Below are 14,867 nucleotides of genomic sequence, written 5' to 3'. Positions count from 1 at the left end.
AAGAAGCTGCTGTAGTGTTAACATTTTGAATTTCAGAACATCTAGGTAAGGGTTTAGAGAAGAAAGGTCCAGAATGGGTCTCCAGGCTTTGTCCTTTCTGGGAACCAGAAAGTCTCGAGTAAAATCCTTGTCCTTGCATCTGTGGTGGTACCTTTTGAATAGCTCTCATGTCCATGAGTGCTGTAATCTGTTTTTGAGCCTCTGCCCATTGATTTTGTGGCAGATTTGGCATTCCTTTTAACCTTGGCAGAGTGTGAAAGTGGAATCTGTAACCTTGAGATACAATGTTTAGAACCCATTTGTCTTTGGTGATGCAATGACAATTGTGATAGAAAAAGTGCCAGTTTTCCTCCTAAGGGTGCTGCCAAGAGAGAGCTGTTTGGCAGCTGTAGTGGAAAGTCATTGAGGCTGCTTTTTATAAGGTTGAGGCCTGTCTTCCCCTTCTTTCTGGCCTGGTGTACCCCATTGTCGAGGCCTGTAAGGGCCTTGTGCCTGACCTCTACCTCTTGGACGTCTATATCTGCCCCTTTGAGGTCTGTCTGTGACTGGAAAGGACCAATTCTTTGTTGGCCAATTTCTGCTTAAATGAGGAGGTTGAACCTGTAAGAAATCTTTCACCGTTTGCATAGATTTTGCCTTATCCTCCATTTTCTTTAATACCTCCTCTGCCTCAACTCCAAACAACACATCCCGCTGCAAAGGCGCATCCAACAATTTGGCCTTAACATGATCTGGTAATGTATGTTCTTTTAACCAAGTATGCCTTCTAATAACAGAGCCTGTAACTGCTGCTCTACAGGAGGCCTCTAAGGAATCAAACCCACATTGCAAAGTATGTTTTCCAACTTGCTCAGCTGCATGCAATAAATCCTGCATTTCTTTAAAATTAGGAGGATCTGAATCTGGAAACATCTTTTGTTTCAACTGAGACATCAAAAATTGCTGATATTTTAGCATGTGAAACTGGCAATTCAAGGCTCTCATTGTTAGAGTTGCAGACCTATATACTTTCTTTCCCCATCTGTCTAATGCTCTGGAATATGTCAGAGGGAACTGTTTTTTTTGCTGATGAGGCCTTAATCCCCTTTGGGTCCCTGAGAAATAGTTTCAGGGTCAGCAACAGGGCTTTTGTACAGAAATTTGTGAGAGTCAGGGACTCTGTAATATCTATCAGGTTTAACTGGGGCTGGGGGTAAGAAGTCAGGGTTTAAGCTGGATTCAGTGTACACATCATCCACAATATCTAACACTGGCGGAATAGCACGGGGTCTGTGTTGAGGCAGTAAAAGGAAGTCTCTGAGCCTTTTCTTGGATTCTGAGTAATCCTGGCCCTCCCAATGGAAATGCTCCCTCATGGTATGCAAGGTCTCCCCAAAGGAGTAGTCCTCTGGCGGCGAGGCTGATGGAATTGATTCCTCAGCATCAGAATCCTCATAAGGGGGTAAAGAATATCCTAGGTCTGAGGAAGAATCTGAGGAAATGGACACCTGGTCGGAAGATTCATAGTCTGCATCCTGTCTGGGCCTTTTATCAGGAGGGGGATGGGGGTAATAAGGTCTTTGGCCATTTTTAGCATTTGTTTCTTAGGCATGGATACCCATTTTGCTTTTAAGGGGGGGGCTTTAATGGTTAACTGAGTAGGTCTGAAAACACCCTCTGAAGCAGTGGATTGCTCAGCAACTTCGGTTCCCTCTGAAGGGTTAGTTTCGGTGAGCTGAAAAGCTAGAGCGTCCGAAGGCCCAGCCAGCTTCACGTGGGAGTCGGAGGCGGTCTGTGGTTCTGTAGATGTGGTCATCAGGGGCTGCGTAGGTGCCTCGTTGAAAAACGGAGAACCGGCGACCGGCCTAGAAGAGGCCTCGTCATCAGTTTTGGGCCTCGGATGCCTGTCCTTGTCCTTTTTATGTAATCTGGTCATCGGACGTTCCGACAGCATGGTGTAATTGAATTTTCTGCCAAAATAATGGGCAAAATCAAACAGATGTTTAATACTGCGCTTGTTAAACCTAGCACAAAACCGACAACCAGTGACGTCATGGTCTGGGCCTAGGCATGGAATACAATAGGAGTGAAAATCCTTATGAGGTATTTGCTTCCCACAAGAAATACAGTTATTAACTTTTACTGACATCGGTCTGAGGCAAGAAAAAGTTTCCCAAACGGGGTACTTAGCTTTGTAGAAGACTTCAGTTCTGGATTCGGAATGAAAATCTCAGGAGTCGGCCGACCGGCACTTGCGAACTGCTTCGGGCACCGGGAGGCAAGAAAGACTGAAGAAAATGGCGTCGGCTGCATCTTATATACCCCTGTTGCACTGACGTCAGGGAGGAGGTGACAGCAACAGACGCCGGACCAAGACTTTGGAACTCAGGCCGACTGGGGAACTGCCTGACTGCAGGATAACCCAAGTGTAATGACTGCAGCAGTGTAACACGATGAACATCTGTAGTTTCTATGACCATGGCTTTAAGCTAAATAAATGTAGTACAGTGTCCTTTAACAAACATAGGCACCTGTGAGCTTACCACACAGCTGACACCCCTTTGAAACCATTGCTGTTATTAGGGATCCAGACAGTTTCATTGATTATTTTTTGATCAGTATGTATTTACTGCTGTTAGGAAATAATTTTTATATAGACAGACCTGATTACCAGAGAGTATTATCTTCTATATAAAGGGAAGTTATCCCTCTGTACTCCTTGGATGTTCTCTACTCATAAGTTAATAGGTTTTAACTAGGCTAATGACCACAAGGGCCTTTTAAGCCTAGCCATGCATCCTAAATATCTGACATTCAGGTACTCAAGTGTGAGCAAGGATTTGGGAGATGAGCCATTCATAGGTTACCTGCGTGCATTAGAGACACGGGTGCCAAACCAGGGATGAATTTCTGAGTTCCCATCCAACTGTCCAAGATTCACTTGAATTCTGTTATGGAGGAACTCTGCTTCACATGGATGGGGAGCCTGTTCCACAGAGGTGGTAGTCTCTGGGATACATGCCTCTCTCTCCAGCAGGACCTATTTAAATCACAGGTAAGGTTTAAGTCTTTAGAATGGGTAATTTGTGCTGTTTGTTTTGTGGATATGCAGGAGGTTCATCAGAGTGGGGTCTGACAATGCCCTGTATGGCAGGCATATATCTCCCCTCAAAAGCCTGTAAGAGACAGAATACAGGGATAAGGCCTTGAGGCGATCTGCATAGGAGATTTTACTTATGCCCTGTATTCTTTTAGTGAGGAACCTCGGTGGACATTCCAATTGTTGGATACGCCTCGTTAGGTACATACCAAAGAGGGCATTTTACTCCATGATAGGTCTGATGAATGCTGAACACAGTGCAACAATGACTCCTTGAACTTAGATGCCACAGCTTTGTTTAAAAGTTGAGCAACCTAGAATGATTTCCTTACCACTGTAGACATGTGATGATCAAAGGCTAGATTACCATCTGTGTGTGTCCCTAAGTCCCTGACTGCTGAGTCAACTCTAAGGAGTGTGTTGTCAATATGACAGTTACCAGGAATGGATGACTTCCCAAAGGATACTATTATGCATTTCTTGGCATTTAGTTTTAGTCCAAGACTCTGACACCAGTTGTTTGTCTGTCAGGCCCTCCTGACGTACATTTCTGTCAGTGTGAGATTCAATGAGAGTGCCTAATTTGCAATCATCTGCAAATTTAGTCAGCCAGAGACCACTCACACTGGCCTTGAGTTCTGAGAAGTAAATGCCAAAAAGGAGTGGTCCAAGGACCAATCCCTGAGGGACTCCACTTGTGACTGGCCTCTTTGTAGAGGTGGACATTCCAATTCTAACTTCCTGGGTCCTGTCTGTGAGCCAGTTGGCTATCCACCGGGTGACATATGGGCTTGTACCTAACCTCTTGACTTCATCAACAATGCCAGAGTGGGGCAATGTGTCAAATGTTTTGGCCAGATCAAGGTAGGCAGTGTGAACGAGTTTGCCCTCATCCATTGCTTTGGTGACATTCTCAAAGAAATCAACCAGATTGAGTAAGCATGATCTACCCTTTACAAACCAAACTGGGTTGGGTCCACTGTCTGGAGGTTTACTCTCTATCTATCATCTCCATGATAATTCTTTCCATGGCTTTACATACAAGACTAGTTGGGTCTGTAGATGGCCCACCTTTGTGCAGAGAGATGACTGTTGCCTTTCTCCATTCCTGAGGCACAAAGCCTGTTTGGAGGCTACAGTTAAATAGTAATTCCAGTAATTCATGTTTCATGCTATTTAGAAGGCATCCTGGGATATTGTCTGGACCCATTGATGGAGTGTTCTTGGTCTTAGAGAGCTGTTACACAGGCTTCAAAAACCCTTGGTCTATGAATGACCTCTGACTCTAGGATTATGCCCACTTGTTGCTGATCACCCCTTGCCCCTGGGAGGTTTTTCTACAGAATTGTCTTGTGAAAATCCTGAGACTTCCTGAAGCATAACTTCACACCATCCCTTTTGGTTCCAGGAGAAAGTCTCCAAGAGATGCAGATGGCATGGGATGGTCAGCAATGGAGAGAATCTTGGCTCCACTACCAAGAGAGGAGTAGTTGAATGGTTCCTTATTGGCTCTGAAAAAAATATTACACTTGATGGCTTAAGAAAGCTTGGGGCTAGAACCACAGCCCCCATAGGTGCCAAAGATCTTTTTCTCACATCCTTTTCTGGACTTCTCATCTCTTTCCTCCTCCCTCCCTCTTTTCTCTCTTATACTAGACTTATCTTGTTTAGCCATCTCTGCAGCTCTCCTAAAAGGGAGAAAACCTGAGAGGAGGTGTCTGATTCTTCAGCTGAGGCAGGGAAAAAGTCTGGTCCATTAGGGTACTAGGCCCAAAAGAACAAAGTTCTCAGTCCTCTTCAATATGGGCTGCCCCAAGACAATATATGCATTAAGTATGCTGGAATTTTGTGTCTGTAAGGGGAACACATTTTAAGCCCAAAGCCTTGTTGGATATAGCAAAAAAGATTAACTGGAAACAGCAAACAGCACACAAGGAAAATGTAAGCTACATATAAAGCAGAGTTAACATATGGAACCCATTGTTCAAACGGAGAAAAAATAATTCACTTGACTAATACACTAGTATACACCTTGATCTTTTGGCTTTTCCCGGTTAGGGATCGCCACAATGGAACTCCGGTCCGCTAATGATTGGCAGTAGATTTTTACGTGCTGGCTTGCCGGGCCTAACGCACAACCTTCAACGAAGGAATGCCCATTCACGTATGTCGACACACAGAAGACGTTCTGAGAATCGAACGTGCAAAGTCTGTGAGGCGACAACGCTACCGCAGCACCACCACCGCAGTACAACTACTACCAAAAAGGTATTTGAAGATCATACAGAAAAGATCCCAGAGCAAATACTCTGAAGTGGAAAATGTTAAATGTTTCACTTATTTGACTAAAATGTTCCAAAAAAACAAAATCACCACACACTGTGATGAACCTTGTAGACCACAGCTGGCTGAAACGAGCGGCAAACAAGACCGAGGAACTGTTAGGATGAAGGGGGATTACTGGTAGTGGGAGGAGCCTGAGTCTTGGATCCAGAAATCTGAATGCTGCGGGCTTTGGACCCGGTCAGATCAGATATACCCAACACTGGGTGCAGACGAAAGGAAAAGACAACGTTGGATCCATTTTTTGTTCTGTCAAATTAAAAGTCATATACCTGACAGGGTGACATATGCAAAGAGAACTGGCACTTTAAATGAAAACTGCCACATGAAGTTAAATACTTCTGCAAACCTTAAGATTATGATGTTAAAGTGACAAGTTATCTCCAGTCTTAGGTATTACCAGAATGGTATGAAGAGGAACTCATCTAGATAATTTGTCATCAGAAGAATTTTGTCCACAATGTGGTAAATGTCACCTTAACATTTTATCCAATCGACCAAAAGAAAATAACGGGCAGCTCAAACACAAGTTAAAACTAAAGTATTTTTTTTTTAAGTAATGTCAAGATCAGACAGTACACTAACTTTCTGCAGACACTACTACTACTAGATACAAAGTCTTTCCCAAGTGACAGATCTGTTTTTGTTGTGTACCACAATGACAAAATAGCTTGTCTGTATGCCATGACAATATAGCAGACACCACCTTTTAAGCCCAAACAATAAAAACAGATGCAACAATTTATCAGAATGGTACAAAAACAAAATAAAGGCAAAACTGACATTCCATGAGATTTACCTCATCAATACTTGTCAGTACTGCAAGGTTATTGGATGACATAAGCATGCTTCATGGGTCTCATTCTTCACAACTTCCTTCTTAACTCGAAGTCAATATCCTCTGGCATGACAGTATATTCTATTACCATGGAAAAAATAGTGCTAATGTAAGCATGGCAGCTATCCCTGACAGCACAGTTTGCAATGATGAGAACACAAGCTATATGTCTCAAAACAAGCAAAAAAAATTTTTATGCAAATCACCTCAACAGCAAAAGGACAGAAGGATGCAGACCAAGAAATAAATGAAATTATTTTAAATACTATATTAAATGTTCTCTTATTGTCACAGAATATTCAGTACATACGTATATTACACTTGTTGGCTGTAGTTTGAGTTACACCACCAATTTTGCATTTTGGTTTCCAATGACAGGAAAAAAAATAAAAGCTTTCATACAACAGGACTTGTGCTATTTCCAGAATTAACTAAACATATGTAGGCTTTAGACAGCTGATAATCTCAGACATAAGAATAGAAAGAAGTCCAGCATTTCTAGCTCCTTGCATGACTGTGAAGTAATATATTCCCAGTTTGCTAACATGTTCTAACATATCTGCAAAATTATAAACTGTACACTTTGTTATAAATAGAGCAAAAACTAAGGAGTATGCCAATGTTTATATCCCTCTATAGTATACTACACTTATAATATTAAACCAGTCTTACATATTACAGTAAAAGACTATTGTGCAATACGGATATATACTGGTGTTGCCTAGTCCATGGATCTTAAAAAAAAAAAAAAAAAAAAAAAAAACATTTCAGTAGGTAGAAACAGAAAACACTGCTATTACCAGCCTCTGTATGCCACAGACACATGCACAGTGTACTAAGCCCAGTACAGTATTTATGCTGCGGGAGTAAATGGTTTTACTGTAAAAGCTATTTAGTACACAATTAATATGCAGCAAGGAAGGGATTGTTAAATATAAAATGACCATTGATTTGTGATGTAGTTTGTTCTGCATGAAATTAGTGTCAAATGTCAACAGCAATCATGGTGTGATGTTCTTCAACCACAAAACCATCAAACGCCATAAAATCAAGAGGAAGCACAGCTAATGCTAAACTTTTCAAAGCAATTTGTAGTGTATAAGGAACAAGCTATGCAGCTCAGCCCTGTAACTATCTCTGAAAAATATATGAAAACACTGCACAACATATATTTCCAGGAAGCTTTCTGCAAAGGGCCAAAACCAAAATTACCCAGTTCCATTGCAGTGGTGTTCAAACCACATAAATGGAAAGGGTGTTTCTCTTAGTCACCCAAAAGAATGCCAAATGGCACAAAACCTGAACTGAATGTGTGTATATATGCACAGAACTGTATGACAGACTGATGGAACAATACCCCACAATCTGGAATGCCTCAAAAAAAGATACATTTTACTGACTTGTTTGGTATGAACGCTACCTTACGCAATGCATTAAAAAATCTCCTAAATAACAGGTCTTTAGTGTTCTGGAAGACAAAGAAAAAGCAAGACATGGAAAGGAGTAGGAATTTCCAAATACTAACATCTTCAGCAGTGTTTAAGAAATTCTATAAATAACTGGTCTACTTGCACTTGCTGTGCCACATAAGTGCTAATATGACTTGGCAAATGACTCAGACTGTGTATGTGTTGTGACAGTTTACCCTTCCTCGACATCAAAGCAACTGAATGCATGCCAGTACTACTGGTCAAAGCTCTCCAAGTTACAGCGCTGTTTGCAGCTCTTGGTCTGATGCTAAATATTCGTTACAAGCACCATGTTTTAATAAACGGTTTAAACTGGACTGGTGCTTTTCATAGAAATCAAATTGGCACTTACTGTATACTGAAAGGAATGTTTTCACATGTAGAAAGCTTCGGAATCAAATATTTTAGACACTGGCACAGCCAGTCACCGCCTAAGTGTGCCTACTTTAACAGTGTAATGGCAACAGTTTAGCAAAACAGAACTGCTAGAGCCTTTTTCGTAATTACCCATACCACAACACGCATTAAGCATTACAAATAAGTGTCTTGTTCACTTGGTTCTGAACTCAGGCTCTCAGTGGATTGCCAGATCTGTTCATTTTGCAGAAGGGGTGCTTCTGAAGCGCCACTGCTGATGACAGGGTATTGTGATCCAGTTTCTGTTTTCACAACACCATTAGCTGTTGTGTCACTTTTCCCTGCACTCTGTTTTTTCTTTTTACTCTTTTCCTTCTGCTCCTTGAGTCTTTGTTTCTCCATTTCTTTCTGGAACGGTTTACTTTCTTTGTTTTGCTTTTTTTTTTCAATATTGTCCACTTTTGGCAAGATTATAGAGGGAGAAATCTGAATTTTTTTGTGAGGCTCTGAATCACTGATGGGTTTTGCACCATGCATTCTGGGTGCAGGCCTACACAGTAGCTCTCCATGAGTCTCCCTCCATTTCTTCAACTGAATCAAATGCTCCTTTTCAATCTCTCTCTCTGCAATGGGCAACTCTATTATCTAAAGGAGAGAAACAGCAATACATATTAGTTTTATCATTCTTAACTTAAAAAGGCATCATTATGAATTAAATGCTTGTCAGTATTAGCAGCCCTCACATTAATCCAGTTCCTTCCATCGTTTAATGTGGTTTTCTTGAAATGGCGCAGTACACTGATTATACAAGGACTGTCTATTAATATTCCAAAAGTAGTATGTTGATTGGTCAGCCCAACCAGCGTGCTGTTGTAAATCCAAGCAAATACCAATGGAAAAAGGTCTGGTCGCCTAGACTTTTTTCCATTAATATATGCCATAAACATTTCACTAACAAATAAAATTACAAAACCAGACACTTGAAACCAATGAGAGAGACTGGACAGACAAAAATAAAAGAAAAATCAGGTACATTATAAAAAACTAGAGAAACAAACCTGATTATACTTGTATTTCCCATGTCCTGTCTATCCCACTCTGCCATACCTTCAGTGTCCTGGTGTCTTTTATTAATAATAATAATAATAATAAAAAAGGCAATGGAGATCTTCCTTTTTCCGTTGCACTAATGTACTGTGTAAGCATGGGAATGAAAATCCCATATGCATGTGCAAGTATATAAAAAAAAAAGCACCGCCATGGAGCAGTCATACGATGACATTACTTAAGAAAAGTAAGTAATTTTTTCTTAAATAATGTCATTGTATAATTGCAATCATCAACTCTGTGGTGTGGTATATAGAGGATTTACCCACGGTTGTCTTTGTTTAATTACTCGGGCTTCGCCCTCCTGATTAATGCCACACCCAAATAGTCAGTTACTGCTATATTATTCCACAGCTGGCAGGGAGAATGTGACATGATACTGATATATGCATGAGGGGCAAAGCTCAAAAACTAAGAAAACAAAAAGCCTAAGTCATAATCCCCAAGTGCCACAAGGGGGAAAAAATTACAAAATATGTATAACTAGTGAAGCATCCCATCTTCTAAATGACCAATGCTTAGACTGGAAATAAAAGCCAAGATGACAGGTCTTCATATTATACATGAACTTGGGGACTCTTCAGGAATTAACTATGTACTGTGTTAAAATATGGAGGCACTGGTGACAGGGGAATAAAGCCGTAACTACTGCCCGGCCAACCCGGGTCTGAGTAGCGGCTTGGCCAACTGACGCCCATTGGGGGGCTGGGGGGATCACTCACTGGTTTCACTCACTAGGGGAGGCATAGTCCAAACAGGGTTGTTGCCTTTGACATTATCAATGACTGGGTGGGGAGGGGGCGAGTGGGTTGGTCATATTTAAAAAAAAAACACACCAGACATAAGCACAGATGGCCCCACCCCCAGCACGTCCTTAACATCTATGACTGGCCCCAGCAACACCAGAGTAAGTCGGGGGGGGGGGCTAAGAGGATGGCTGGTAGACCTGGCATGGATGTAGGGTACTAAATCATGTGGTAGGGGAGTTGTGCTATTAAGTAGATGGCAGTACTGATATTGAATAGTCAATGACATTTTTAACTGCCTACCGTTAGTCAAGGTTGCCAATCACTGAATTTACTACGAATAATTGTGCATTAACTGACACATGATTAAGCACCACTAAAAGGTCTAAAACCTTCAAAGGTAGCAAGCTCAATGACTCTTACAAGGTCACAAAAGCATTTTCTTTAGGAGGAACAAGACCCCCCTCCTCCCTAACATAGCAACAATCATCCACATTTCTAAAATTTTATAAACGTACTAAATGCAAGATGAGGTAAATTCAGACAAAAGGGAGACAAGTGTGTGTGTGTGTGTGCGTGTGTGTGTACGTGCGTGTGGGGATACCCATACTCCAACTGTAACGTGGCATCAATCCGCTACATACCAAAAAATAATATTCCAAGATGTCAATCAAGGCAACCTGGTGACCTTCCAAGTATGATCTTCTAAAGGTCAAAAACTGGAAGTCAAACAAGAAGTTTCCCCAGTTAGATCATGAACTTACATGATTCATGTGCACTTCTCTTTGATGCTACCACACTTAAGGGTGTCCATGCTACTGGTATGGAAACTATGCATTCAGTGACTGAGGGCAGGCACTTCACTGTATGCATGTTGCCATACCAGACAGGCAAAAAGGCAAAGTAGATAGTATGACAAAAATACAGTACTGTGAAATACAACAGTAGATCTATGAGGGATAAATAATGGACAGTAATCCATAAAACATGGGCTTTCTAGCCATATCACACATCACAGTTAGAAATGTTTCTTAAAGCTGTATACTCGCCTCCATGAGAGAACATTGTTCATCAGTGGTGCACAACAACCAGCCTGAGGGCCATATTCGTCCCTCCACGCATGCTTTATGGCCCCCAGAGAGTAACCAAAAAATTTAAAAGAAGTGAAGAAATACAATGCCTTACTCCAGTCATGCAAACTTTCCAGCACATGCTTACTTACCTAATTGACTGCAGTTGCACACACTTCTAATTTTAGCCACAGAAGTACCTATTCTTTCTTGTTTACAACTTATAGTCTGTAAACAGTAGTAATTTTCTCCAAGAGTTTGTAATAAGTCATGGCTGCAAGCCAAAATAAAGTTAAATGCAACGTTGATGTAGAAAACAGGCACTTTCATGACTGCTGTCACAGTAAAAAATGCCAGTCACCTGTACCTACTGTTAACTCGTAACAACTTACTATGTTTTGAGGTGCCCTCAGATGCATTAAAAATTCAGGTAGTAGCCCTCCCAGAAAAAGGTTGTGCACCACTGATCTACATGAACATTGGCTAGCAAGAGTCCCCTTTACACCCAGTAATGGTAGACACTTGCACCTCAGCTCTTCTGAGAAGAAAAGCATCCCAGTAAGATTTAACACATATGTAAATAAAGTTACATACTAACAAGACACTATGAAAAACATAAATAACTGCTTAATAAACAGAATAAAGAAAGGGGAGATGGTTAACTTTTACAGCCTGAGTAACACCTTCCTTATACATCCACTGTTCCAGTAAAAACCTTACACAACTGTACATACTTTGGGAAAGTATTTTGGTCCGTAAACTGTATATGTACACTGATTCCCATACCATATCCATCCAAACGGGAGGTTGATAATTACAAATCTCCTGTAGGACGTCTGTGCCAACCAGTTATCCCTCTGGAATGGACAACTAAGTTTTAGTTTCAGAAGGGTATGGGAATATTCAACATCATGACCTCTAGGATCATCCTGGACAGAGATACTTTTGAAATATAAAGCAAAAGCCATGGCAGCTCTAGATAAGCATCTTGGAAAATCTTTCCACGGTCCTACTTTATTATAGCACAGTAAATACATAAATGTGTGACCTAGCCACTTTTTTTAGTTAAACGGTATCCTTTACTGAGAATCAGACAACTGGTCTATCTTTCCTAATGCCCCTTTGTTTTCTCTAGGCATCTCAGTCATTTATTAATATCTAAAGTATGAAGGACGTGGTTACCCTTGTTTTCCTAGCTGTAAAAAACTCAGATGGGTGAACGAATAGACTCAAAACAGAACCAACTACTTTAGGTATAAATGTCCTTGCTATTGTAGAATACTGTACAGGGTTTCCTGCACCCTTGAAGCTCAGCGTTCTCCACTTGAAGGAACACCTGGGAAATGAAAGTTATGCATTTACCATAAGGCTAAATTCTCGTCTTTCTGTCCATCTCAACCTATGAGTTATCGGATCTGGCCAGATCAAAGGTCAGTACCTCAAACTTTTCAGCTCAACCTCCTCTCCCATAATGCTCTGCTCTCTCTACATCTACTCAGATGAAGCTTGCCCTGGCATCTTCTAAGAAACAGATGGAAAAAAAAAACAGCTATAAAGGGAAAACCTACACCAATAAACCCCAAAATATAGGCTTTGGGCCATCTGCACTTTTAGAAGAGACTCAAAATGTCAATTTGGAAGGAGGAACAGTGGGAGGGATGGTTGAGATGCTCAGAAAAAGACAACATGGGTCTAAGCATTGTGTTAAGTACATAACTTTTGTATTTGATGTCTTTTCAATCTCTCTTATTCTGTGGGAGAGTCCCCAGCCAGTCAAAATAAGGGTTTCCTAGGACAGAACATTCGCCAAAATGGTGGAACCAAAGGTAGAGCTTGATCTGGATTTATGTCTAATTTGTAATGACTTACAATGGTATTAGTGTTAGACCAAGTTGCAGCTGTACAAACATCTACTAAAGAGGCCTGAGCAAAGAAGGATGCTGAGGAAACGGCAGCTCTGGTGGAATGGATTTCTAGGCTTACCAGGTACAGAAATGCCTCCAGTACACAAAGGAAAGACAATTGGAAAGTCATCTGGACAGGGTCACTTTAGAAATATGCTTACCCAATTATGCACTGAAGAATGAAACAAAAAGATTATTAAATTTCCTGAAAACTTTTGTTTAACCCAAATAAAATAGCTGATGAACATCCAAACAGTAGAGCAAATATTCTCCTTTGTAAACGAAACTGGGAGAAAAGCAGGCAGAATGTGTGACAACAGGAGGTACTGCTAGCTATGTCAGGAGAAGTAGGGCAGCAGATGTTTAACATATGCCAGCATAGCTATCTGGCAACTTTTCTGGTTTAAAAGCCCACATTTGCGCTAGTTTCCCACCTTTCCTGTATCTAGTCTAGTCCAGATACAGATTTCCTGTATCCAGGACTGTTGGTAAGCTTCTGAGCCCCCCAAGCATTTCTGTGTTGGAGGGAAGCCTTCGAGCTTATCAGAGGGGGAGTGGTTAAGTACTAGCTAGCCAATCTACCACAAGAGGAGTGTTTTCTGGTCCAGAAATTTTAGTTTATTGACCATTTGGGCAGTTTTTCCATCTCTTTCTACTCTCTGGTTTAAAAGTCCACACTTGTGCTTGTTTCCCGGCTTTCCTGTAACTAGTCTCGTCCAGATACAGATTTGCTGTATCCAGGACTGTTAGTAAGATTCTGAGCCCCCCAAGCCTTTCTGTGTTGGAGGAAAGCTTTCTAGCTCATCAGTGGGAGTGGTAAAGCACTAGGTAGCCTAGCTACCACAGGAGTGGTTTCTGGCCCAGAAATTGTAGCTTATTGGCTGTTTGGGCAGCTTTTTTCATCTTTTTCAACTTTCTGGTTTAAAAGTCCACATCTGTGCTCGTTTCCCACCTATCCTGTACCTAATCTAGTCCAGATACAGATTTGCAAGCTTCTGAGCGGTGCCAGTCTGCTCTTCAATTTTTCCCTTAGATGTGCTAGTTCTCTCCTCTCCTGCACTTTTACTTGCTTATTAGTTTAGCACTTTACCAGACTTCTTGTAGCAATTATTGTAGCACACAAAAGTGCTATCAGCACTAAACATTCTACAAGGAAACAGCTAAAGTATTTATTAATGCTCACCCCTCCAGGCATGTCTAAAGGTCAGTTCCCTGTGCTTTCTCCTACTAACCCGGTGAACTTGGGCATCCTGAGGCAATGTAGCAACTGCCTCATGTACACTGACAACCCTCACCTCTTAGTTCCAAACACTCAGACTTGTGAGAGATGCAATTATATATCCAAACCGGAAGCCACACACTCTCCATCCAAGACCGGAATAGCTGGTCAAGAGGAGATGGTCAACAATTGCACCACACCACATGGAACACACAGATATCCAGAACACACACACCAGCACTGTCTTCATATAAAAACACAAACCACACACCCACCTTCGTGGAGGCTCTCATTAAAAATCTATCCAAACAGCAGAGATCTCCAAGACAGAAACACACCTGACCACCACAACACTAATCACGAGACAACTCTCCTAAGCAGTGTGCCACTCAAAGCCCCTAAGGCAAAAGAGCATGCCCAACACACTAGTCATAGGTGACTCGATAGTGAGGCACACTGATGTCCCAACTCAGTAAGTTGAATAAGGAGAAAGTAACAGTCAGCTGCCTGACAGGTGCAAGAATCTGCCACAACGCACACATTCAGGTCCCCTCAACAACACGTACAAATATGACTCTGTCATTGTACATGTGGGTGTGAATAACCCGAGATGTACCCCCTGGACTACATGAAAATGGACATGCTGGAGCTCTTGGATTATGTAGTCCAGGCGGGTATGACCCTACCCCTGAGCAGCATCCTACCATCAACCCAGAATGATATTCACAGTACAAG

At 41.5% G+C, this 14,867-nt stretch overlaps 1 protein-coding gene across 1 annotated transcript in view; it reads right to left on the bottom strand.

Annotated features, from left to right (window-relative positions):
- Window positions 1–7,012: 7,012 nt before the first annotated feature.
- TBC1D10A (TBC1 domain family member 10A) overlaps window positions 7,013–14,867 on the bottom strand; it is a gene marked incomplete in the record, with an annotated part of 1,058,544 nt that continues 1,050,689 nt past the window's right edge. Inside the window, 1 exon segment of the mRNA XM_044065589.1 lies at window positions 7,013–8,731. Within this exon segment, the coding sequence (XP_043921524.1) occupies window positions 8,261–8,731 (471 nt within the window).

This window comes from Protopterus annectens, chromosome 1.part0 (assembly GCF_019279795.1).
Source record: "Protopterus annectens isolate FY-2018-M chromosome 1.part0, PAN1.0, whole genome shotgun sequence".
In the NCBI taxonomy this organism is placed as follows: domain Eukaryota; kingdom Metazoa; phylum Chordata; order Ceratodontiformes; family Protopteridae; genus Protopterus; species Protopterus annectens.
The sequence above is the reverse complement of the archived record's forward strand: the minus strand, read 5'-3'. Positions and strand labels throughout refer to the sequence as shown.